This window comes from Cynocephalus volans, chromosome 10 (genome assembly GCF_027409185.1).
Source record: "Cynocephalus volans isolate mCynVol1 chromosome 10, mCynVol1.pri, whole genome shotgun sequence".
In the NCBI taxonomy this organism is placed as follows: Eukaryota; Metazoa; Chordata; class Mammalia; order Dermoptera; family Cynocephalidae; genus Cynocephalus; species Cynocephalus volans.
This window is the reverse complement of record NC_084469.1, coordinates 112134720-112160957: the sequence shown is the minus strand read 5'-3', so window position 1 is coordinate 112160957 and position 26238 is coordinate 112134720. Positions and strand designations below refer to the sequence as shown.

The 26238-nt window shown below is 49.2% G+C and overlaps 1 protein-coding gene across 2 annotated transcripts in view; it reads left to right on the top strand.

Annotated features, from left to right (window-relative positions):
• The window catches only part of TCF25 (transcription factor 25), a 37832-nt gene that overhangs the window by 11126 nt on the left and 468 nt on the right, over window positions 1-26238 (top strand). For both annotated transcript variants that reach the window (XM_063109494.1, XM_063109493.1), the window contains exons 2-17: window positions 6114-6275; window positions 7221-7295; window positions 8235-8353; window positions 9021-9086; window positions 12628-12710; window positions 14067-14197; window positions 14872-14971; window positions 15791-15884; window positions 17454-17546; window positions 17689-17794; window positions 19339-19498; window positions 21422-21509; window positions 22151-22309; window positions 23429-23519; window positions 24433-24512; window positions 26060-26132. In XM_063109494.1, coding sequence (XP_062965564.1) covers window positions 6114-6275; window positions 7221-7295; window positions 8235-8353; window positions 9021-9086; window positions 12628-12710; window positions 14067-14197; window positions 14872-14971; window positions 15791-15884; window positions 17454-17546; window positions 17689-17794; window positions 19339-19498; window positions 21422-21509; window positions 22151-22309; window positions 23429-23519; window positions 24433-24512; window positions 26060-26132 — 1680 coding nt within the window. The remainder of the gene's footprint in view (window positions 1-6113; window positions 6276-7220; window positions 7296-8234; window positions 8354-9020; window positions 9087-12627; window positions 12711-14066; window positions 14198-14871; window positions 14972-15790; window positions 15885-17453; window positions 17547-17688; window positions 17795-19338; window positions 19499-21421; window positions 21510-22150; window positions 22310-23428; window positions 23520-24432; window positions 24513-26059; window positions 26133-26238) is intronic.

Sequence of the window (26238 nt, the reverse complement as noted above, 5' to 3'; positions counted from 1 at the left end):
TGGGTGTGGGGTATGTTAAATCAAGAAGAAGCTTGTAAACCATGGAGCGATCACTACATATAAAACAGACATAGCTGTTATGCCAATTGAGGATATAAAAGGGAATATGAATAGGTAATCCGAGAGAAAGCAGGTACGGGAGTGGGAGAGCAGGGAAGAAGTGGCACAAATAGAAGCCCACAGCAGGTCGGTCAGTGTAAACCCAGCTGTACCAAGAAGTACATTGTATATAAATTGGAAGGTATGAGGGCTGGCTGGCTTGCTCAGTTGGTTAGAGTGTGGTGCAGGTAAAAGAATACATTTGGATAAAAAAGTAATATCAAACTGTATGCTCTTTACAAGAGATAAATGCAAATACTAATCATAAGAAAGCTGTAGTTGGCGTGTGGTGGGGGGTTGCTGGTCACAAGGTACAAAGTTTCAAATAGGGAGTGAGTTGTGAAATGTAATGCACAGCAGGGTGACTGTAGTCAATAATTAATGTATGTTTCTAAATAACTCAAGAGAGTAAATTTTAAGTGTCTCACCATACAAAATAAGTGAGCAAGGTGATGAATATGTTAATTAGCTTGGTTGGTTTAATCTTCCACATTGTTTACGAATATAAAAACATCACATTGTACCACATAAGTGTATACAATTGTGATTTGTCAGCTAAAAATAAGGAAAACAAAGCTGAAGTGGCTGTAGTAATACTGCACGAAGTGGATCCCAGCTAAAGGAGTTTTACAAGAGCATGTGCTCCTGCTTACCAAGGCCAGTCCACCCATGAACAGGTACACAAGCTATTGGCAGCAGAGATCAACGCTGAGTCATCCCTTGAGCCCTCTGGGTCACATGGTGGCTAGCTGACTACACTAGATCTTCCACCTTGGAAGGTGAGCCATTCACTCTGAAAGGACAAGACACGTGTTCATCCTAGTGTGAGCTTGCTTCCTGCCTTCAGGTCTCAGTCATTGTCACTGTACAAGGACTTCAGGAGAGTTTGGTTCACCAGCAGGGGACCCAGACTGTGTGTCAGGCTGAGGACCTACTTCACAAAAGAGGAGGTGCAGGCACATGTCCACAATGGATGTCATTGGTCGTATCACACTTCACTTTCCAGAAGAGGCTGGCCTGACAACTATGGAACAGCCCATTGAGGGCACAGTGAGGCTGTAAAAATACATGAAGCAAAAACTGACAGGACAGAAAAGAGAAACAGACAGATCCACAGTTATAACTGAGGTGTCAGCACATGCCTCTCAATAGCTGATATAACACACAGAAAATTAGTAAGGACGCAGAAGACTTGCATGATGCTGCCGACCACCTCCTGTGTGTTGGTGTTGATGTTGATGGAACACCCCATCCAGCAGCTGCAGAGGAACATTCTTTTCAAACATTCGTGAAACAGTCATGAAGATAGATCATGCGCTGAGTCAGAAAACAAGTTTTAGTTGATTTAATGGGTTCCATGATAACAATGGAATTAAATTAGAAATGAATGACAGCAATGCTTAAATAAATTTTTCAAAATATTTGAAGATTTAGCATCTTTGAACCTGTGGATGAAAGAAGAAATCATGAGGGAGTCAGAATGTCTTTGAACTGATTGATAGTGAAAATACAGCATATCCAAACTTGTGGGATACAACTGGAACAGTGTTAGAACTTTATCATTTTAAATCTTAAATTAGAAAAGAAGGGTTTAAAATCAAGAAATTTACCTTGCAATTCTACCTTAAGACACTGGGAAAAAAAGAGCAAAGCAAGCTTGAAGTGTGTAGGAGGAAACTAACAAAAAAGAGGAACTAACAGAACAGAACGTGGACAAAATGGATAACGTCAGTAGAACCCAAAATTGGTTCTCTCAAAAGATCAGTTGATAGACTCCAGCTAGACTGGTGGAGACAAAAAGGGGATGGAAAGACATCAGCAGTGTCAGGGATGTAGAGTGCCCACAAGCACTGATTGTACAGACAGCAAAGAGGTAGTACAGAATTTTATGACCAACTTTATGCCAATAAGTGTGCCAAATTTAAAAAATTGGGCAAATTTCTTTAAAGATGCAATGTAACTAAACTGACACATAAAGAAACAAAATCACCAAGGTCCAGACTTTGATCCCTGTATGGGCAAGATGCCAAAAATAAATAAATACATAAAAAATAGAAAATACAAGCCCTATATCCATTAAAGAAATCGAATTTTTAGAAATATAAAAAACTCAAAGAAAGAAAACTCCAGATCCAGATTGTTCTTTTGGTGAAATATAGCAAATATTTAAGAAGAAATAGCCCCGATGTTATACAAAACCATTTCAGGATAGAGAGGCTTAGGGAGCACTTCCCAACTCCTTTCATAAGGCCAGTATAACCCTAATTTAAACAGATTTTATAAAACTTTTAACAAAATGTCAGCAAACTTAATTCAGCAAACATGACGTAGATCGTGCTTAATGAGTAGGTGGGGTTTATCCTGGGAATATGGGGTTTGCTTGACAACTAAAAATGAATCAGTGTAACTCACCACACATGCAGAGTGAACCAGAAAAGCCATATGATTATCTCACCAGATGCCTTTGGTGACAGACAGTGCCCATTCATAATAGAGAGAGAGAGAGAGAGAGAGATCTAGGAATAGAAGGTAACTTTCCCAACTTGAGAAATGGTATATGTGAAAAACCTAATGCTAATATTCATACTTAATCATGAAAAACTCAGTGGTTCCCCCTGAGATCAGGACCTTAGCCAGGGTGACAGACAAGAGAGAAAAAGCATCCAGTTTGAAAGGGTGGAATTAAAGCTGTCTTTATCGATAGAATACATGATCACATACATAGAAAATCATAAAGAATGGACCAGAAAAAAAAACTAATTGGTGAATTTAGTTTGGCTGCAAGATACAAGGTCAGTATGTAAAAATCATATTTCTATATACTAGCCCTGGACAGTCGAGAAGTGAAATTTTAAAATTCCATTTACAGTACAATCAAAACATAAAATACTTAGGGATAAATGTTATTAAAAATGTTCAAGATCTCTGTACTGAAAAGTATAAAACATTGCTGAGAGAAATTTGAGAAAACCTAAATAAATGGAGAGATATACCACGTTCATGAAACAGAAGACTCTGTTAGGATGCCAGTTCTCCTCAAGCTGATCTACAGATTAAGTGCATCTCTTAATCTGTAGATTAATCAGCCTTTTTCAGCAAGTTGATTATACAGTTTATGTGCAAATACAAAGGATGTGGGATGGTCAGAACTGTTGTGAAAAGAATAATGAAGTTGGAAAGCTACCTCATCTTATTTCAAGACCCACAGTAACTCTCCAGTAATCAAGACAGCACAGTATTAGCATAAAATAGACAAGTAGATCAACATAACAGGGTAAGGAATTCAGAAATAGACCCATGCTTGTACAGTCAAGTTTTTTTTTTTTTTTTCCTAAAAGCAGATCGGCGGGGAAGGTAAAATCTCTCAGCAAACGATGCTGGAGTAAGCTAGTTGCCTACATGGGAAAAAATGAACTTCAACCTATACTGCCCCACACGCACAGCATGCGTTCCAGATGGGTCGTAGATCTGTACACTGAAACAATGGTAATTTTAGAACAACACAGGAGAATATCTTTGTAGGCTGGCTCCAGAAAGCACTGTCTGTCTTAGTCCATTCTCTGTTGCTGTCACTGAATACCTGGAACTATGTGATGTGTAAAGAAGATAAATTTATTTATTACAGTCCTGGAGGCTGGAAGTCCAAGGTCCAGGGGCTGCGTTGCTGTGTCATCAAAGTGCAGGAGGGGCACACTCCCATGATGACCTGTTTACCCACAATCCATGAATAGATTAATCTGTCACGACTCTATCACCTCTTAAAGGCCCAACCTCTTAACACTTATTAACATTGAGGATTAAGTTTCAACATGAGTTTTGGTGGGGACAGACATTGAAACCATAGAACTAACCATAGGAAAGTTTTGATAAGTTAGACTGTATCAAAATTAAAATTTTTTTGCTCATCAAAAGATGTAGTTAAGAAAATGAACTACTGGGAGAGAGAAATCAAAAAACATATGACAGAGCACTTGTATCCAGAGTATATCAACAGCGCTTACACATCAGTTATAATTTAAAATGTGCAGAAAATTTGAACAAGCACTTCACAAAGGAATGGCCAGTATGCACGTGAAGAGGTATCAGTGTCACTCATCAAAAGGTAATGCAGGGCCGAGCCCGTGGCGCACTCCGGAGAGTGCGGCGCTGGGAGCACAGCCACGCTCCGCCGCGGGTTCGGATCCTACATAGGAATGGCCGGTGCACTCACTGGCTGAGTGCCGGTCACGAAAAAAAAAAAAAAAAGGTAATGCAGATGAAATACAATTGTATTAAATAGTACTGTAATCGTAACAGTGTCAGATTCTGGTGAGAGAGTGGGGCAGTGGAATTCTAGGAGAGTGTAAAGTCATAGAACCGCTTTGGAATTAGGTCCGGCAATTTAACATCAGCCTGTTACCCTAAAACCCAATCATTCTACTTCTAGATATTTACCCCAAAATACTTGTACATAAATGTTTACAACAGCCTTATTCATAATAGGTGCAAACTAACATCAGTGACTTCAACAAGTGAATGGATAAGCCAGTTGTGGTATATCTGTACAAATGAATACTAGTAGCCAATAACTTTGGCAGCAGCTGGAAAAACCTCAAGAACTTTACACTGTGTGGGCAAAGCTGGTCACAAAGAAGACATAGTGTATAACTGTATTTGCATGAAGGTCTAGAGCAGGCAGAACTAATCTGTGGTGAAGAAAATCTTGGTGTATTCAGGTGTTGGGAGGAGGTGTTAGCTGAGGTGGGTCTGAGGCATGTGATTCTGGGGTAGTGGGAACGTTTTGTATCTTGATAAGAGTGTGGGTTGTACATGAACACAATTGCCAAAACTTGTACTGTACATTCATTTTATGATATGTAACTTACACCCCAAGTTTTTTAAAAAATCAGGTGTCCTCTTGCCCCCCCCCCCACCAAAAGGCTGAAACTCCTGCCCATTGTTCAGTGATGTGTTTATCAAGTCTTGTCCTGTGAAATTTCAGCAAACATAGGTATAGAGGCCTTGCAGTGTTACACGTGTTAGACCATACAACTGATGAAAGTGACAGCTTTTGGAAAGCCAATGAGCTTATCTGAGGGTGACTGACAAGGTCTTTTAGTGCAGATGCAATGCCAGTGTTGATCACAGTGAGTCCTGTGCCATCAGCAAAACTCCTCACTGAAGAAATAGAACTGGGTATATCATAGGATCTCCATGTGTACACACAGAGTCAGAACTTTCCTTACCGTTGGTGTTTAGCTCGGCATAGAGCTTTTTTTTTTTTTTTTTTTAAGATGACTGGTAAGGGGATCCGAACCCGTGGGCTTGGTGTTATCAACACCACACTCTCCCAAGTGAGCCACGGGCCGGCCCTTGGCGTAGAGCTTTTTATGAATCTGAATTTCTCAAAACACCTCAAGTTTCCAAAAAGGGCTCACAAAATAGGATTTTTTTTAGGACGTTGGCATGACTTAATAAAAGTAAACCAGTAACCAGCTTCATTGAGAGGCCTGACAGCAGCATCAATTGAATATTGGAGAAAGAGCAGGTATAGCTCCTCCAAGACCTTCTCCGGGTCAGCAGAAATGTCAGTGGTGGGCCTGTCCTCTTCCCCTGCTGCAGGGTGCAAGCCAGATCATAACTGGCCTCAGCAGTGGCTGCAGGCAGAAGCCGGCATCCATGACAGGAATCACCATCACACTGGTGGTGGTGTTGGGCAGACCTTATTTTGGTAGAATTCCAGTGTTTTCAAAGCAGGTGCTCTTTCTGCAAAAACAGATCTATACTATCAGATGGATTTTCTAGACAGACTAGCGAAATATGCCCCTTAGTTTTATCCTTGTCACGTGGAAATCTCCATTGACAAAGAAAGCAAAACCAAAGAATACAAAAACTTCTCGTGCTTTCTTTTCTTTGTTTTTTTTTTAACTGAGGCACTCTGAGTACTGTCCGTCTTTAACATCTCAGCATCACCATGCACACCGAGCGTCTAATGTGCAAACAACACCCTTGTTTCTCTCCACCTGTTTTTCCAGATAAACACTGAGGATCTTGAAGATGATCCTGTGATGAGTGGGGAGCGGTCTGACTGTGTGCTCACAGACACTGCGGCGCCAGCGCACAAAGGAAGGGCTCAGCGTGGAAACACAGAGACCAGGAGGGATGGAGGTGTGGCCAAGGCGGTGTCCTCAGAGCAGGTGCGGGATCCAGGCGGCGATGTCGAGGGGAGGGCCCCAAGGCACCCAGCCACACACTCTATATCCTTAAGAGCAGTGGTGGACTCATGGGTGCAGCACCTGCTCGTGGTGCATGTCCATCCTGACTGCACCTCTGAACCTGGCTCGGGTGGGCTGTGGATCTGGATGCTTTGAAGAAATATGCAGGTCAGGTCAGTGTGAGGTGGTCAGAGGTACAGAAGAAGAGTGTCCTTGAAGAAGTGGGTCTTCCTAGAGTGTCCCTAAAAGAAGAGTTTTTGCTTACTCGTTCAACAAGTGTTTATTGGCAGCCTGCTGGGTGCTTGGGGTGAGTCTTTGCCCCCTGGGAGCCTCTGGTTGAGAGTGTCACATAGACATGAGCTGACAAGTGCAGGTGGGGAGTCCTGTCTCGGAATACAAAGCAGGCACCTGATGAGGCTTGGGGTCACAGTGGGCTTCACACTGTCATGGAAGGAATTGGCCAGGTGCAGGTATATGGAGGACCACAGATACAGGTGCGGGGGGGGGACCACAGGTGTGAGGGTATTGCAGGTGCAGGGGGACCATGGTGTGGGAAAACCATAGGTGCAAGTACAGGCGGCCAGGATCTATGGGAGGTCTCCAGGCTGGCTCGAACACGGCAGGGGAGTGGTTGACAAGGTGGAGGGTGGGTGAGTGAATGGTTCAGAGCCCCATGAGCCGTGGTGAGGCTGAATGACATCTGAGGGTTCCGGGAAGCCCTGAAGCACGTCAGGAAGGGGTGAGAGAGAAAGGCCACTGACCAGAGTCGGGGAGACGTGGGAAGGTGTTTCTCATAGAGAAGGAGGTGGGAGGAAGGCGTTAAGCGCAGGGACATGTAGGTGAGGTGGAGTCAGGCTGCTGCTCTAGTTGCCAGGTTTTACAACTGCGTGTCTCTTTTCGCTGATGAAAGTGTGCTGCTTTTATTAGTCTAATGCAGGTAGCAAGCTCCGAAAGAAGAAAAAGAAACAGAAAAATAAGAAAACCAGTACAGGAGAAACCTCGGTATGTGCTAGGCCTGGCTATGGCTCATTCCTCTGCCTGATCTCCTTTCCTTTCTTTGTGTGTCTCCCAGGGGTGCTGGAAGAAGTTCATTTTTACTTGATGTTTTGATTACTTCCCTTTAAACCAATTAAGAGGTCAGGGAAAAGAAAAGGAAAAATCAGTCTCTTGTTTCTGGGGGTTAGAGACCCACTCTGTGCTGGACTTTCCAGATCCATCAGAGGTTGAGTTCCTCTGATGGGGGCATCCCTTCCAGTCCTGCCACCCTGTGGCCCCGTGCGATGCTTGCTCTGCCCCAACCTTTGTCTAGTGCTAGGACTCCTGGGGGGCAGCCCCCCACAGAAGCTAGTCTGTCATCAGAAAGCACATTTCCTTCCTTGCCCTAGTCTTTGTTATCTGATTCTGTTTGTCCTGAAAAGAGGCTGCAGTTTTGTTGCTGTTTAGCTGGAGTCACAAGTCACTTTACCTGAGGAGGTAAGCTCACCTATAAGACATGGAATGTGGTCTTTTGATCTGATTATTTCTAGTGTCCTTTGGTTTCTGTAATTCTGTCTATTCTGAGTTTCTTCATAGGAAACATCTCTTCTTTTTTACTAAATGTGTACATGGTACATAGTGTTTGAATTATACTGTCTTTCAGGAAGTAAATACAATTCAATAGTTCTTTTTAAAAATAAATCATGTTAGGGCCGGCCCGTGGCTCACTCGGTAGAGTGCGGTGCTGATAGCACCAAGGCCACGGGTTCGGATCCTATATAGGGATGGCCGGTTTGCTCACTGGCTGAGCGTGGTGCTGACAACACCAAGCCAAGGGTTGAGATCCCCTTACCGGTCATCTTAAAAAAAATAAAATAAAATAAAAAAATAAATCATGTTACTGATTGTTATAACATTTAAAATAATGTCAATGTGGTGATTAATAGGTTGTTTTGTGGCTCATAGGAAAATGGACTGGAAGATATCGATCTCATCTTAGAGCGGATTGAGGACAGCAGTGGGTTATACCGCCCAGGCCCAGCTCCCCTGAGCTCCAGGAAGCGCATCTTGTATGTGGAGCACAGGTACTACTTGACCCCATCCGGCTGCAACCGTGGAAGGAAAAACATTTTTTTTTAAAAGAAGGATATTTACTGTCTTTATTTTAAAACAATGTGAGTTTATTATAAAACATTTAGGATACAGGAACCAGCAGAAGGAAGAAAAAGAAAATTCATCCATATTTCAGAGGACTTTAAGCTTTATTTTATATATCCTAGAACATTCTCTCTTGGACTTTGTAAAAGTACCATGTGATCCTTGGGTAATTATCCATCTCCTGGTCTTGTAGATGCTTAGTGAAACCCTGTCCCTTCTACAGAGATCGTTGCCAACTTAAAAAAGCTAACCTACCTGAAGTCGGCTAAGACATACCGGTCTAGTCTCAAGGTGTTTATGCTGCCCTAACACCTGCACATAAACAAATATGAGCCACACACAGGTAGTGACTCTGAAGCGCACACACCCAACGTAGTGACCAGCCATGTCCCCTTGGCACCCTGCAGTGGCAGCAGTGGCCAGGCCTCAACCACAGGTGGGGTGGTGGTTTTAAAGAAAGTAGGCCTGGAGGTTGCCTTCCAAGCCAAAATCGCTGTTTTTCCCTACTGGATTCTTATGTGGCTTTAAAAATTTTCCGGAATCATGTGTAAGAACGCACCTTCATTTTTCTTTCCAAAATTTTCAATTCTCTAGACACTTGAATCCAGACACAGAACTGAAGAGGTATTTTGGTGCTCGAGCGGTCCTGGGGGAGCAAAGGTAAGGCCACACTGAGTTGCTCCTCAAAACAGTTTTATTCCTTTTCGGACTCTTGAGGGAAGGAGGCATCCTTGAAGCCAGTTAAAAGCCCTTGGGGAGATTAGTTAAAGCCAGAGTGGATGAATGAGAGAGGTCTGAGAGGGGGTCCAAGAATATGGTTTGTGTGACTTTGTCTGTGACCTTGGGCCGCCGAGATGCTGGGTGGTTGTCCTCTGTCCCTCACATTGCCCTCTCTAGGTTGCATCATCTTTTTAGAAAGCTTCTAAAAGCTGTTACATTTTGAGCTTCTAGTTCTCTTTGCCCCATCTACTGCGAGAATGAAGACCATTCTCAGTGACTGTCGCCATTACAGAAAATGTGGCGTCACTCTGAACCAACCCACATTTATTGTGAATGGTCCCAGAGGAACCCTAAGGAGGGACTTCAGTGACATCATTGTAGCGCTAAGTCTCCTTGGAAAGAAAAAGAAGAGGCTCCAGTTGACAAGTGGTGGGAAAATGGAAAGACACTGGCTACCTACCATTAGCAGTACCTGTAGTCACGTTCAGAACATGATCGAGGGTCTGACCTGGGCCTCCACTTACTTCCCCATCAGCATCGTCATTCAGGAGGACAAGTCTGTTGTTGAAATCCAAAATTTCTTGGGTGAAAAATGCATCTGTGGGGTTCACAGGAGGCAGGCATTGCTCGTTGGAAGATGAGTTCATCCTTGAAGGAAACGACATCAAAGTTGTTTCAAAGTCAGCTGCTTTGATCCAGCAAGCCACAGCAGTTAAAAACAAGGATAGCAGAAAGTTTTTGGATGGTATGTGTCTCTGAAAAAGGAACCATTCAGCAGCCTGATAAATAAGATTTAAGAGCTGTCTAGCTACAGAAACAAGATGCAGGATGATTCCTAAGACATTTGTGATATTTTAATGATGCAATAAAAAACCTTTATTGAAAAAAATTGGGGGCCGGCCCGTGGCTCACTCGGGAGAGTGCGGTGCTGATAACACCAAGGCCCCGGGTTCGGATCCCATATAGGGATGGCTGGTTTGCTCACTGGCTGAGCGTGGTGCTGACAACACCAAGTCAAGGGTTAAGATCCCCTTACCGGTCATCTTTTAAAAAAATAAAGAAAGAAAGAAAGAAAGAAAGAAAAGAAAAAAAAAAAATTGGGGGGGGCTTCTAGCCCTGAAATCCATTTTGCTTGTCTGTCAGAGCAAGACTGACTTGAAGGCTTAGGTTCTGAGACAAGTGCTATCTGTGTTAATGGAACAGTTCTCAGTGGCAGGCACCATGCTGTGGGCAGGTGGAAGCCAACTATGATAGGAAATGCGGGGTCCCTCAGGCTCCTCAAAGGAGAAGGTGCATGGGGGTGCGTTTGCAGGACTTTTCTACAGGAGGGCTGGTGTTCTGCTTCCAGACTCTCCATCTAAGAAGTAAATACTTCTTATAAAAAAATTCAGGCAATTTAGAAATACCTTTGACTCCATGCTCCCCCGCTTACCCTAGAAATAACCACCAAGCACAGTTTGCTGCATTTTCCCAGGGCCCTTTCTGCATGTGCCCACAGCTCTTGTTTCATGTGACCACAGAGAGAAGGTCTGTTGTCCATGGCACAATCTGGTTTTGCATGTCTGAGTTCTAAGCATTGTTTTCTACACCATTATACTCCAGAGCTACTTACTCACCCCCAGTGTTAGGTTGTGTCCAGATGTTGGCCATCGTCCTCCGGTCTGTGCAGGTGTTTCTAGAAATTGCCCAAGAACAGGTATTCCCATTTCAAGTTACCTGCATGTTGCTGAACTGCCCTCTAGAGAGCTGTGCTGCCTAACCCAGCTCGCAGTCTACTGAGCTGTTCTGTGTCCTCACTCGCTGTGGGTGATAGCAGGTCTCAAAAGCTGTCACAATGTGCAGACAAAAGGCAGCCCTGATGTTTTCACTTACACTTCTGATCATGAGTGAGGTTGAGGTCTGTCTCACACACTGTTTGCTCTCAGTCTCCAGGCTTTTCTAATAGTTTATGCCCTATATTTTGCTTTATATTTTTGGTATTAAGTTATTCAGGACATAAGGATTTCTGATTTGTGTCTTTTTGGAGTACTGAAAAATACTTATTCTCCATAGCATCCCTTTGTCGCCTGCACTGCCCTGGGCCGGCCACTCTGCCCCTGCCCTCCCCGGCTTCTTTTTGTCTGCATCTGCTTGGTCTTCGCCGTTTCTTCACGTTTTTGTGTGTTGTTTATTTTTGCAAATTATAGTTGTTAATAGTAATTAGTTAATAACAACTGTATTTATTGATTTTATAATATTATTATACTTTTGATTACGTTTATTTCTTTAAAAAGACTTCCACAGAGAAGCCACGGTTCGTTCCTTACCCCTGTACCCCATTCTTCGTCCTGATCCCCCTAGACAAAGGCTTGCCGTGTTTCTGTTTCTGGTCTCTTGGTCTCAAAATCTCCAGATAACATGTGTGCTTCTCTTTCTCTAGTCCTTCACTTCCTATTTTGACAGACCAGGTCAGCTCTTTGATCCCTGCAGTGACCTCTGCTCCGTGGAACTGCGAACCTTTGGGCAGAACCCCCTCCCTGTGTTCCTCCCCCTTCCCCCGCAGCTCCTGTCAAGGCCGCCTTGCTGGGAATTCCAGAGACTCGCGGCAGTTCCACACATGCAATTAATTCTTCTTTTTACACCCTACTAATTACCCAAAATTAAGCCACATTTTAATTTCCTTTAGACTTGGCCATGCTTTTCTTGTACAGCTGTTTTTTCTCCTACAGTTTTTGACTTTCTTTTTGGGAGAAGAAATGCTTTTTTATCCTGTTACTAACAGTGCAGCTTCTTATTCATTATTTTGTTGTTTTAATGAAATAGCTCAGATTATCAAAAAATATAGAGAGTAATATGCAAGCATCCACATGCCCACCACTCAGCTTAAGAAACATATACTGTCGCTGATGTACAAGAAGCCCTGTCCTCAGTGCAGCCCACCCCCTGCCCCCAGACATCACCTGACCAGGACTCCTGTGCCAGAGACCCCCAAGTAACAGAGCCTGGAGCACGTGGCCTGGGGGTGCTGCAGCCCATGCTGGGTCTGGAGGAGCTGGCCTCCCTCTGCCTGCTGGCCCAGAATGAGCTCTCTTTGTTGCTATCACTTTCCCCTTTTCAAAACCTGCTGTCGCATCGGTGGGGTCTCAGGAGAGGGGAGGAGATGAAGATCCTTCTCCAGTCAGGGCTCAGTCTTATTTTGGTTACCTTTGTTTTAGGTTTTGATTTTTGTTTCCCTTTTTACTTTTCCTGCCTTTTTGATGGACTGGTTGGGTTTTCTGTCACTTCCCTGGCTGTTTGGTGAGTCAGCGCTCCTGCCTCCAGCTCTGGCAGCAGCGGTGACTCCTGTTGTTACCACCATTTCATTCCGTCCTTGCCGTGCCCTCCCCACGTGCCTTCCCTGCCCTAGGGTTCTGCTTCCACAGTCCTGTTGAGACGAGGCGGCCAGCCCAGGTCTCCGTGCACCACCAAAGGTAAAGCTGCATCTGTGTCCTGTTCTCCCCAGGCCACGGCAGAGACAGCGCGTGTACCCCAAGTGCACATGGCTTACAGCCCCTAAGAGCACCTGGCCCCGCTACAGCAAACCAGGTGAGGGTCTGCAGAGGCTGTAGGGTCTGTGCAGGGGCCAACGCCAGGCGCTGTGTGTGTCAGTGCTACCTAGCCTGGCCTCTCCTCCATTGTGTGAAGCCAGCATGCAGCGCATACATGGTCGTGTGTTTTACCAAACAGAGGGCTCGAGAGCACAGCCTCGTGCTAGAGGACAGAGATTCAGTGTCCCTGGGCACAGAACCTTCCCAGACACGACCGTGTGTGTGTCCTGTACTGTTTCAGTGCAGCTGTTGTCTGCTTTCTACTCTTTTTTCCCAGGGATACTGCACCATAGAAAGTGATCAAGTTCATTTTTAAAGTATGATATTTTATATTTTATTGCAAACTAGTAAGTACGTATAGTTTAAAGAAAAATAGCAGCAATACAGAAAGGTCCTGTCAGGGGTGCTTGTCATATGGCATAGAGAAGCGTCAGGAGCCCTCCATGCCCAGCCTCCACAGCAGAGGCTGGTATGCAGGGCCCAAAGGGCCCTCAGAGGGACGGGTCAGGGATGCCCACCATGGGAAGGGAGCTGTGGGGTTGTATGGATGAAAACCGTGGGGGGCAGTGCCCTCTGCCATCAGTGCTGTCACAGCCCTACCCACACCACTCCTGCTCCTGTGTCTGTGGAGATTCTGGAAGATTCCCCATGTACTCCCAGTGGAGACATGCCTAGAGCTTGAGGCCTTTGCTTTTAGGAGCTGAAGCCTGTGCCTTATACCCTAGGCCCCTTACCTTCCTGGCAGAAACCCCCAAGAGGCCACATGCTCCTGTAGGGTAGGGCCATCAGAAGGGTGTGGCTAAGGGGGACCAAGAACCACTGATCTATTTCGGGTATGTCAGAAGAAACTAGGCCCCACACCCCCAAAGTCAGACACGAAGAGCAGAGAGGAAGGGTGGCTGGCCATGGGTTGTCAATGCCACTACCTTACAGGCCTGGCGCTGTCTCCCACCCCTGCACGGCCACCCTGGATATTTTTCCTAACCAGACTGGATCTGGGTACAGTGTTCGGCTTGGCCAGGTCTGGTGACCCTGTAGTCTGTGCCTGTCCCTGTTCCTGACATTTCACGTTCATCCTACACTCTGGGCCAGATCCGAGTTCTGTGGGGAAGCATGTCTTTATAGGAACCAAAGCAGACAGGATGCCAGCAGCTTCTGGTGCAGGCAGAGTGGTGGAAAGCAGGCCCCAAGCATCCCAGCTGTGGCCTAGAGGAGCCCAGCCCGGGTCTGATGACTTGCCTGAAGATGCTCTCGGGTCCAGTGTGTCGATATCACAGAGGCCTTGTCACGAACAACCTGGGTGGTGATGCCGTGCCGTGCTGCGCACGCCTCCCTGAGTGCTCTCACCTCCCAGGTCTGTTCATGCGGCTGCTGGAGTCAAAGAAAGGCCTGTCCTTCTTCACGTTTGAGCACAACGAGGAGTACCAGCAGGCACAGCATAAGTTCCTGGTGGCCGTGGAGTCTATGGAGCCCAACAACATCGTGGTGAGTGGTCCCTGCAGCCCCTGCTGGGCCAGGCAGTTGCTTTCCCCTGTAGGAGGGATGCCTCTCTGTGCAGGGCGGTCAGACCCGTGACCAGAAGGTGGCATATTTAGCACCCATGAGGACCTTCTTGGGGGTCTCCCTGGCTGCCTGCTAGGCTGGCGCAGGACAGGGCAGCCTGTCCTATCCCCTGTGTCTTGTCCTTAAAAACCTCCCAGGCCTGGTGGCCAGGCTTCCCTAGGGTTCCAAGACCCCACCCAGCTCCATCCTCAGGCCACGGTCAGGTCTTTGATCACTGCAGGACCCCAGAGAACTCATCCTCTGGCTGCCAGGCCCTGTGCACACATGCACTCAGGCCACGGTCCAGGGCAAGTGACTCTTGAGAGCTCGCTGCTGTCTTCCCACATGGGAAAGAGGGCGCTTGTTTTCCGTTCCTCTTTCTTGGGCACAGGGAGAGTTGAGATGCACCAGCCTGTGTATGCGAGTTCTGGTGCCCATCGTAGATCAGGTCAGCAGCTCAGCTGAGCAGCAGTCGCCAGCATGTTGTGAGTTGGGGAGGTATTGTGACCGTCACCCCTGCTGATAATTTCCCCCAGGTTTAAATGCTTGAAAGCAAGGGCTGCCTGAGGCCTGCTGCCTTCCTGGGCATCCTCCAGGGCTGTCCTCCTTTCTGGTAGGTTCTGCTCCAGACGAACCCCTACCACGTTGATTCGCTCCTACAGCTCAGTGACGCCTGCCGGTTTCAGGAGGATCAGGAGATGGCTCGAGACCTTATAGGTGAGACAGCAGCCAACCTGCAGGCAGAGATACTGTTTTGTAAGATAAGGATGCAAATGGGTTTGCCAGGATATTTTTTAAACAACAGCTTTATTGAGATGTAAGCCAAGCACTGTAAAACTCACCTACTTGAAGTGTGCGACTATGGTTTTAGCCTAGGCCAGAGCTGTGCAGTTGTCACCATGGCCAACTTTAGATCATTTTCATCTCCCATAGAGGAAACCCCTACCCCTTAACCATGCTCCCCGAGTCCCTAGAGCCACTCGCTGCTGTCTGTCTCTAGATTTGCCTGTTCTGGACATTTCATGTAAATAGAATCCTGCAGGTCGTGGTCTTTTGTGTCTGGCTTTCACTCGCCATAGTGTTTCCGATGTTCACTTCATGGCACGGGTCAGCACTTTATCCTTGTCATGTCTGAATGATATTCTGCTGTGTGGGTGGACTACAGTGTGTGTGTCCATCTTCAATTGGTGACACCTGGGCTGTTTCCACTTTCTGGCCATTGTGAATAGTGCTGCTGTGAACATGCGTGTGTAGGTTTTATGTGGACTCATGTTTGCATTACACGCATGGATACACAGTATCCCCAGGATATAGCATCCGCCATGCTTCATGGAGTTGAAGGTGTTTCCAACTCAGGCCCACAGGTCTGTGGTTGAAGTAAACTTAGTGGCATCAGGGATGCTCAGGGGGTCATGTCTGTGCCCTCACAGTTTCCAGGATCCTTCCAGACCTTTCCTTGTTGTCAGTCATCAGAAGAGGGGGTTGTAGTTGCTGCAGCAGCTGTGACACACCCCCCGGTGTTTCTCTGGCCCACAGAGCGAGCACTGTACAGCATGGAGTGTGCCTTCCACCCGCTGTTCAGTCTCACCAGTGGGACCTGCAGGCTGGATTACCGTAGACCTGAGAACAGGTGAGCGCAGCCACCCTGACCTCCCTTCCTCCTGCCAGTGAGGCACAGTGAGGGCCATGTGGTGACTAGCCCCAAGGGTGGGCCAGGGCCCTGAAGGAAAGGATCCATCCCAGGAAGTTTAGAATATTCTAGAATGCTTTGCAGGAGTATATCCTGATTCTTAAATCAATGAGCAGCTCAGATTCAGCCTGATCCTTGTTGCCTGGGGTTGAGTGATCACATGTGGAGGTTCTCTCAGAACTTCTGCCCCTAAAGCCACCCCTAGCACCAGCCCTCACTGTCTGGCCAGGACGGCACAGCTGTCTGTCTGCAGGCCTCGCCCACACACCATCTCCCTCACACTCCTGTTCAGCCCATTTCTCTGGTCATATGTGGTTATCTGTTGCTTTGTCTCTCATGGATTTGTCACCTTTCTTCCCCTAGGTGACAGAGCCTCAAAGTATTACTCAAAGCCCATCTCTTCCAAGCAGTGAGAGACCCCAAACGGGTTAATATCCTGGAACCCTCAACAGCGAGGCATTCCTTCCTTTTGGGAAATTAACCATGAACTGGGGTTCTCGCCCCACATTTATTCTCCAGACCTGGAAGTTACAGAAAAGAACATAGATGGGGTTAAGGGCAATTATAATTTAACAATAAAGGCTGGTAACATCAGTCAAACAAGCAAAGTGACATTCCATAATGCAATTTGCAAAAGGTTAAGTCCATTCACCAACAAAAGCTTGATCTTAGCAAACATTCTCTTTCCCTATAGCAATTTTCCAGTATCTCTACATAGTAATCAGTAACTTGTCTGTCCTTGAGCCAGCAACCTTGCTGTGCCACAACTCTGCATCCACATCAGAGACCCTAGCCTGAGGAAAGTTTCCTGTCTTTTTGCAAGGTTAACATTTCTATGTGTACTTTTAAGAAGCTGGGCTAAACCTGAAACTGCAGAGCTTTGGAGGCCCTGTGAAATACATTTGCTTTATAGTGTACTCCAGTCATCTCCAGCGTGGGACACTCTCTCTGCTCTGTGTCCTTCCTCAGTGCCCGGGGTCACCTACCCCCTCCTCACAGATTGTGTGTGCTGTGTGCTGGGCCTGAATTCTCCCCACTGGTTTCCTTTGTTAGTTTTGTCTCTTAGTTCTTTGAAACCATTTATAAAATACTAATATTTCTAGGCTTTAAAGGGACAGTGGGTTTTGATAAAAAGAACTGTCCAACAGTACGACTAAAGTCACAAGACTTTACACATCCATCCTATAATGCTGTTAACAACGAATGAAGTTTGAGGATAAATGAAGATCGTAATTATAGTATAATCCTCTTCCCTTAAACAATGAATAGTAAACATAAACAAGAAGATAAAGATTTCAAGAAAACTTGCCTTTCAACATCTAAATGTATATATATAACTCTGTAATCAGCGAGACGAGCACTCCCTTCTCTCCAGACACATGGGGAACATTCGCAAACATTCTCTGTGTGTTAGGCCAGGTAGGAAGTGCCACAAAACCCAGACAGCAGTGGGTGGGGTGGACTGACTCTGCTGTTGCTCTAATTCACGGAGGACTATTTTGGATATAGGAGCTTCTACCTGGCCCTCTACAAGCAGATGAGCTTCCTGGAGAAGCGAGGCTGCCCGTGCACCGCACTGGAGTACTGCAAGCTCATTCTGAGGTGAGTGTCCACATGAGGCCATGCTGCTGCCAGTCCCCACTGCCGGGGTCGCAGATCCATGGCCATCCGTTCAGGTCCACCACGGGCAGTGATGACCTCTCCTGCTCTTCTTTGCTTCTTCTCCCTGTGCTGACTCTGGAAGCCTTGAGCCAGATGACGACCCCCTGTGCATGCTGCTGCTCATCGACCACCTGGCCTTGCGGGCCCGCAACTATGAGTACTTGATCCGCCTCTTCCAGGAGTGGGAGGTAGGTGCAAGCCACATGCTGCCACTTGGGGATGTTGTGTCACCAGTGCTGTTCTTAACTGGGCACCCCATGTGCTCAAGGGACAGCTTTGTGGTGAAACGATGGGTCTGAGGACAGAGCCAGGGTGGATCTTCCTTGCTGCCTTTGCTGAGCAGGATCCAGTCTCTCGAGAGTGGTCCAGCAATCTTATCAGAGCCCTTAGACGTGCACACGCATGCACAGAAGTGTGCATGCAAAGACAGTGGTGCTGGTGGCAGTGAAAGACCAGGAAGACCGAAGAACTCATTGTGGTTGACACAGTGGGATGCAGCCACAAGGTGGAGGGAGGCTGTGTGGGGCTGACAGGGACACAGACTGTCCCATCCCATGAGAAGGGCAGGCCCAAGCCCTGAGTGTGGGGTGACTGCACACCGCAGAGATTCTGGACAGACAGACAACATCCGTGTGTTCATCATTGGTCATGTGCCACGTTAGATTCATGTATAAATGTGCAAAGAAGGAAGGCCAAGAGCCACGTGGCCTGTCACGGGCCTAAGCACTGGCCCAGCTGCTGTGAGCATGGAGGGTGGGTCTGGTTTCAGGTTCAGCACAAGAAAGGAATGTAAAATATTTCATGAATAACTTTTATGTTGGTTACATGTTGAAATGATAATTAAGGTATGTTGGGTTAGACACAATGTATTAAAATTAATTTCACCTGCTTTTAATGCAGCGACTAGAAAATTCAAACTGATGCAAGGGCTCAGATCTGTCCCTGCTGGATAGCCTTTGTCTAGAAGGATACATCCGTCTTTGTAATGACCACCTGTGGCGGGGCCCGGGTCTCGGGAAGAGGGGGAAATAAAAGCTCTGTGTTTTCTCTTTTTCTATGCTGAATGTTTCACAGCACATGTTTATGTATAATGAAAAACAGGTAAATTATTTTTGCATTAAATAACATTTGGCATAGTTGGCCAAGAAGTTTCACCTGAAGGGATCGAATTTACAGAAATTCCTGGGGCTCACAAAAATGCAGCTTCAGGGACACCTCAAGGGGACCCCCAAAATGGGGCTGCAGAGGAATGTTGACGGTTTATAAGATGACAAACTCTGTGAAGACCGTGATCCTATTTTATTAGGGAAAAAAATAGAGTGAGTCTATTATGTACATATGTGTAGAGAAAGGCAAGAAAAACACTCAAAAATGGTATTGGGCTTCCCTAGGTGGTGGAGTCAAGGCTGGTTGGCCTGTGCAGATGCTCTACGTGCAGCCATGGGGATGGTAGGGCTGTGGCTCTGGCTGGCCGGGTGTCCTCGCCCCTCCCAGGGCCTTGATCCCGCTGCTGTGGCTTTGCTCACACCTTGTGGCTGGTGCTCACACCTCGTGGCTGGTCCTCACACCCCTGAGGCCTCGTGTCCCTTGCACTCAGAGTCCCCCAGGGAGTGGCTTCAGTTCTCTTTATACCAAGTTAAAGAGGAACCACCTGGTGACATCACAGCATCTGTGAACACGACATGTTTTTATACCTTTGAGGCCCCAAACTTTGTTTCTTCATCCCTCATAGGTTCATCGGAACCTGTCCCAGCTCCCAAATTTTGCCTTCTCTGTTCCACTGGCATATTTCCTGCTGAGCCAGCAAGCAGAGCTCCCTGAGCATGAGCTCAGCGCCGCCCGGGAGAAGGCCTCTCTCCTGATCCAGCAGGCACTCACCATGTTCCCTGGAGGTGGGTGCCATGCCGGGCTGGGGGTGCATCCGGCAGCCCCTGGCAATGCACCTTCCTGGTGGAGGAGGCAGGGTCCCAGCCTGCCTCTGCACTTACAGAAAGATGCATCCTCTAATGGGGCCTAAAAACATGCGATAGTGTTTTAGTCTGTTTGTGTTGCTACAACAGAAATACCTGAGACTGGGTAATTTATAAGGAAAAGAAGTTTATTTGGCTTACGATTCTGGGACAGCTGCATCTGGCATGAGCCTCAGACTGCTTCTACTCATGGCGGAAAGTGGCAGGCAGCTGGCAGGTACAAGCAGATCACATGGCGAGAGGAAGAAAGAGAGAGAGAGAAAGGTGCCAGGGTCTTTTTAAGCAACGAGCTCTTGCGGGAACTAATCGAGCGAGAACTTGCTCATTTATCCCCCCTCCCCCAGGGAGAGCCTTAATCCATTCATGAGGGATCCGCCCCCATGACTCAATCAGTTTCCAACACTGCCACATTAGAGATCAAATTTCCACATGAGTTTTGGAGGGGACAACACATCCAAACTCCATCACATAATTTAGAGTTTGAAAGCTGGCCCACTCATCTCAGTGAGCCCACTGCATGCCAGGCCAGGTGAAGAGGCCGCAGAGCGGAAGGGCAGATGCTCCACTCTGGGGGGGTTACATTCTCGGGTCAGGGGACAGACAGAATTAGCCAGAAGATACGGTGTAGTAGGTGGTGTTTGATGCTAGGGAGAAAGTCAGCCAGGAGGGTCTGGAGAGTGCCAGGCGGCACCGAGAGAAGTGGATGGGCGGTGTCCTCCAACAGCCAGGCAGACTGCGCGTCCTGAGCTGCCCTGAGCCCTGATTGTCTGTTTCTCTGGGCCTCTGACTGCACACACAGTAGGCCTGGCAAGGCTGCTGCCGGGTCAGATCTCAGGAGAATTGACTGCTAACAGCATGTATGAAATTGCACTTTAGAATGAGGCTCACCTGATGGCACTGGTCTGGTGTGCTGAGCACATGTGCATACAGCTGGTGCACTATAAGTGACCACTCACCTGCTGTTGGGAAGTCCTGTAATCAGCATCGCTGCACTGGTTCTAGGGGCTTCTGGGGCCCCATCTAGGCCCCCAAGAGGCACCAGCAGGGGGTTGGGACTCCTCCCAGCACAGGCAGAACTGTGCCCCGCAGTGGTGCCTCATTAGGCTCCCGTCAAGAGCAGAACCTTCTCACTGGCCCAATCTCCTGTATCTGAGGGCAGCCTCTGCTCCAGCAGATCAGCCGTATTGGGGCCACAGGCTGGGGGAGCCCAGGTGCTGCACAGCAGAGCTGCTGCTGCTGTGCCCCACACAATAGCAGCCGTGTCATTGGCACCCCCTGGAAATCGCTTGGAAGGCTATGTTCTCCCGGCAGCAACCACTGGCAGGTTCTCAGCAGGCAGGCCACCTCGGGAGCCACAGCCCCATGTCAGGAGGGCTGCACACAAGGTTGGTGGGATAGGATCTGCTCAGGGGATGGGGTGCCCAGGACTAACACCCCTGTGTAGCTGTGAACCCAACCTCAGGCCCTGTGGCCTTGGCTCTTCCCTGGGCACAGGTGGCACCTGCTCCCACATCTGCCTGGGGTCTGGTCTTTATGATGAGAACGTCTAACCATATGTGCGTGGAGGGTCGTGGGCAAGGCTCCCTCAGATGCAGATGGAGACCCTTTCAGGAGATAGGACAAGGTTGCAGAAGCCCCTGAGGGCCCATGTGGGGAGACCCCAGCCTCATGCCCTGGGTGCCCCCAGCAGCAGCATCTCAGAATGCTGGTCAGAAATGAGCACCCACTGGCTGTCCACCTCCTCTGCCTCAAAACACCAGCCTGTGTCTGTGACAAGGGCCTCACTGTGTCCCCTGCAATCTGGCTCGGGACTGGTGCACACAGAGCCTCTGCTTCCTCCCGCAGTTCTCATGCCCTTGCTCGAGTATTGCAGCGTGCGGCCCGATGCCACCGTCTCACATCATCACTTCTTTGGACCCAATGCTGAGATAAGGTAAAGGGCAGGAGACACCCTGGAAGGGACCCTGTGGGTGCAGAGCCTGGGAGCATTCTCACCACCCTTCACGTCAGCGGAGGATGGGCTCCTGGTAGCAGCAGGTGCCTGTGGAGTGGGAAGCTCCTTGGGTGCTGGGACCACCATGTGCAGGACAACTTTGCATCTGTGTGAGATGTGGGGGGAGCGTGAGAGTGGGTTCACACAGATGCTTCCTGTGCTTCCTGATGCAGGTGGGGGCTGGGCGAGGACCAGTGCACCTTGTCGTCTGCACAGTCTTCAGTGGTTCCCAGAGTTCCACATTAGCTTTTTCGAGTTTCCTATAAAAAAAATAGAGGAAACACATGTGGAGGAAAAGCACATGACAAGGGGCTCCAGCTGCAGTCCTCAAGGTCGCTCCACGCATGTGCACACACGCATGTTGTTTCTGCACATTTACATGTCTGTTGCGTGTTGTCTGTGTTAAGTGATGCCTGTTCACTGAAGAACACAGACAACACGCAGAAGGCTTGCAGAAGCAGATGCCTGTGTGCTCCATCCAAGGAAGCTGGAGTGTCCCCAGGATGAGCAGTGGGGCCCTGCAGCCTTGAGAGCGGGGCCAGGTCAGGACGGGATCTGCTGACAGTCCCCCTCTCCCCCAGCCAGCCCCCTGCCCTGAGCCAGCTGGTGAGCCTGTACCTGGGGAGGTCACACTTTCTCTGGAAAGAACCCACCACCATGAGCTGGTTGGAGGAGAACGTCCGGGAGGTTCTACAGGCAGTGGATGCTGGGGACCCCGCCGTGGATGCCTGTGAGAGCAGGTGAGCCTGGGCCAGGAGCACTGGGTTCACACGAGGATGGGTCGCATTGAAGCTGCTGGCAGCAGCCTCTCCTGCCCCTCTCCTTGGGGATCCTCGTCTCAAGGGGGAGGCAGTGGGAGCAGTGAGCAGCCGGATTGCTCCGCTGCTGTGGGGGCAAGCACGTGGAGGGCCCCCTGGAAAGGTTAAGAGCACACAGCCCCTGGCCTGGACTCACGGCTTCCTATGAGGTGGCTGCCATCACCAGCACAAAACTGCAGGATTGGTGTGTGGTTGTTCTCTGTGAGCAGCTTTGTTCACTGCCGCTGTCTGGCAGTGTCTTGTGTCCCACGTCTGCTGTGGTGACAGTCAGTCTCTCTCACCAGTGTCTAGCAGAGGCACAAGTACATGGGAGCCCAGGTGCCACTGCCCACCTGTCAGCTTCTGTCCTGCATGTGGGGATTTCTGTGGCTTGTGATCTGGTGGGCTACACTTGGGAAGCAGTCCCTTGCCTGTACTTGTTCAGTCTGTGCCTTGGTAGCCCTATTTGGTCAGCACTGTGGCTGTGAGCAACAGCGGTGGCAGGGATGGTGGTGCAGGGAGGACTCTGAGCCCGCATGTGTGGGATGTCACCCACCTGCACCTCCCGGGTGAAGTCCATCTGCTGAGCCTTGGGAAGCCTGAAGAGAAGGGAAGGAGAAGGCGCCGGCCCCCAGCACTCAGTGCACGCACACTGTCCACCTCTGCCTCCCCTTGGACTGGACACTTCTCAAAGGCAGGGACGTGTTCTGCTCCTTGGCTGCTCTTGAGAGCGTGATTTCCAGCAGAAAGCAGGTGCCCTGTGCATGTAGCCGTATGATGGCGGTACCCTGGGTGTCCCATCACGTAGCAGCATCCCATCATGTAGCACTCAGTGAGTCCTCACAGGAAGCCGTTGGCCACGACTGTTGTCATTCCCATTTCATGGATGAAGAGGCTGAGTCCCAGGCCACACAGCCAGGATGTGCCCGTAGCGCCTGCTCCGACCGCAGGGCCAGGGACGCTGTGCTGCCTTGTGCTGGCGGCTTCCAGGGTGGGGGGCAGGGCCATGTGTTCTCAGGGTGACTGCCACGTCATTTGCTGCTCCTTGTCTCCCTGCCTTAGGCGGAAGACGCTCTACCAGTGCGCACCCAGAAACATCTACCGCCACGTGATCCTCTCTGAGATCAAGGAAGCCGTGGCTGCCTTGCCCCCGGTAAGGGAGTGGGACTGAAAATAGGAGCTTTGTATGAGCCGGTCACATGTGCGGGCCCCTGCTCCCAGCAGCCCTCATGCAGGCATGGGGGTGGGCCCCGACCAGCCAGCTCTGCTGTCTTGGGCCAGGGGCTAGCCGGGGCTCAGATGCTAGGTGTTTCTGGAGGTGAATCCTTGTGGGCCCCAAGCGGGAGCCCAGTGCCCTGGGTCTGTGTTGAGGCCTCATTGCTCTGGGCTGTGGCTTTGGTCAGTGCTCCATCTGTGGTCTGGTCACTGTGCAGCAGGGCCACTGGGCCTTCCCTACAGCCAGCTTGTCACAGATCTTGTCTGCTCAGGGTGCTATGGAAATGTTAGCTGTTGCTCTCTGAAAACCTAAAGAGAAACTTTATTCTGTCTCAGAAGAATAAGATAGGAGAAGTAAGAAACATGACACATCGGGGGCAGCAAGAGCACGGGCTGGTTGTGGAGGACACCGTGGTGCCTCCTGGGTTGACTTGGGGCTGCCCTGCTGGTCCTCATGCCTGGCACAGCTGGCCTTGCCTCAGGCTGTGAGACGCCCATTCTGGTCAGTAGTGGCGGCACCCAGCACATGTGTGTGGAGCACTGAGGGTGTGGGTGGCACACAGGGCCCCGCAGCCTGGAGCCGCAGCTGCTGAAGCGTGAGTCTCTGACACAGGGCAAGGGCTAGGCACACATGGTGACTGCCTGTTCCTCCCACCATGGCCCACCAGCCAGGGGGGAGCGTCCTGCAAGCTCCTGTCGACTGTCATGAGTCTGCTGGTGAGGGAAGCCTGTCCCACCCCCTTGCCCAAGGTTTCTTGGTACAAAACAGCCGTTTCTGTCAGACTCTGCTGGGAGACTCCAGGGGCTTCCTGGCCTCCTCCGCAGTGTTTCCATGTCGTGTTCTTCTGCAGGATGTGACCACACAGTCTGTGATGGGCTTTGACCCTCTGCCTCCCCTGGACACCATCCACTCCTACGTCAGACCAGAGAGGTGCGTTCCTCCCGCTCTGCATGTTGGCTCAGGCAGCTCTGAAGTCGGTGCTTTGGGGCCCGCTGAGACTTGCTGCCTCCTCAGGACCCAGAAGCTGACAGATGAGGCACAGGCGTTAAGAGGATCCTCCCACCCCCAGGAGAAGGGGAGAGCAGTCATATAATTTGGAGTCACAGATGTGCTTTTGCAGGCCGCGTTCTTTCATCCTTCTCATGCATGAGTGCTTTTCTGTCAGGTTCTGTAGCAGGTGCTAGAAATACAGTGGGACACAAAATGAGAATCCACCTCTGCCCTTGTGGAGTGTACAGTGAAATGGGAAAATATGTTAATTATAGAATGTAGACATAAAGTCAGGACTGCAGGAAGAACCTGCTAGGAGAGAGGAGAGTGTGACCAAGACAGGAGGAAGTGAGGGTTATAGGAGGTGCAAAGAAGAATGTGCCTTAACCACGCACAGGGGGTGGAGAGGCTGCTGGTATCCAACAGAAGGCTCCGTTTGTGCAAAGACCCTGTGGTCTCAGAAGTGGGGGCAGTATGGTGGAGCCTGACTCATGGCTGCCGGCATGTGGGTGGCTTTCAGAATCCAGGTCACTGCGAGGCTTCTTTTCAGTTTCCTTCTGGCCTTTAAAGCTGAGTAGTTGCCTTGCCTTGGGCCTATCGTCCACAGAGTGGTAGATCTCCGAGAGTCACAGGCAGATTCTCCATTTTAAAAAGGAGCACATGCTTTCCGGACATTGGTAGGACACATTTCATAGAATGAAGTCCTCTTTTTCCCACTGAATTCTATTATAAAACTTGGACTGAATGTTCATGGGAAAATAGTTCCATTTAGTTTCTCCAGTAGATTAAGATGAAACTTATTTATTTGGTGGCTGCCTGGTATGGGGATCCTGACCTTCAACCTTGGTGTCGTCAGCACCGTGCTCTGAGTGAGCTAACCAGCCAGCCCATGAGATGAGAATTATTATTAATGTAGTGGGTTCAAAAAAAGACCCACTGGGTGTGGACTCCTGCTGAACATTGTAGCACTGAGGAGTCAGATTCGTGCTTTGCCGTCCCTGCAGCTCCTGAGGTGCAGGTCAGCGCGGTGTCCAGTGGAGCGCAGCTGCAGCATCCTGTCTCACCAGTGAGCGGCTCCACTCTAACACACGCCCTAGAACCTTCTCTCTTTATATAACTGGTTTATAGTTGCATAGGTCCTTGAGTGCTGAGGGAAACACTGAAGCTGCAGCCTGTCTTTCAGGCCAGCACCTGTGCAGGGGCAGGTGGCCAGGCGGCTTTGGTGGTACACGCTGGGCTCTGAAGGGCCGGCCCCTGCTCTAGACCCCCTTCCTGTTAGGGTCTGAGCTGGTCCCTCCCTCGTCGCCCCCTGAGCTCCCACAGCCCCAGTGTCCTGACCTGCTACTTGGTGGGAACCTGGGGCCTCAGCTCAGCTGCGCCTGCCAGGCAGGGAGGGCGCAGGAGGCAGCTGATGTGGCCACCGCAAGCTGTGCCAGAAAGTGCCAGCTCAGTTCCGCTTCCTGACCTCTCTCGACTTTCTCTTTCAGGCTAAGTCCTGTCAGCCACGGAAACACAATCGCCCTCTTCTTTCGGTCACTGTTGCCAAATTACACCATGGAGGTATGTGCATGGAGCATATCCCTCTTGGTGCGAACGTCCAGGCCCAGCACTGAGCTGGGCCATGTGGGGCAGGGATGCACCAGGCAGCTGGAGCCGTCCAGCCGGG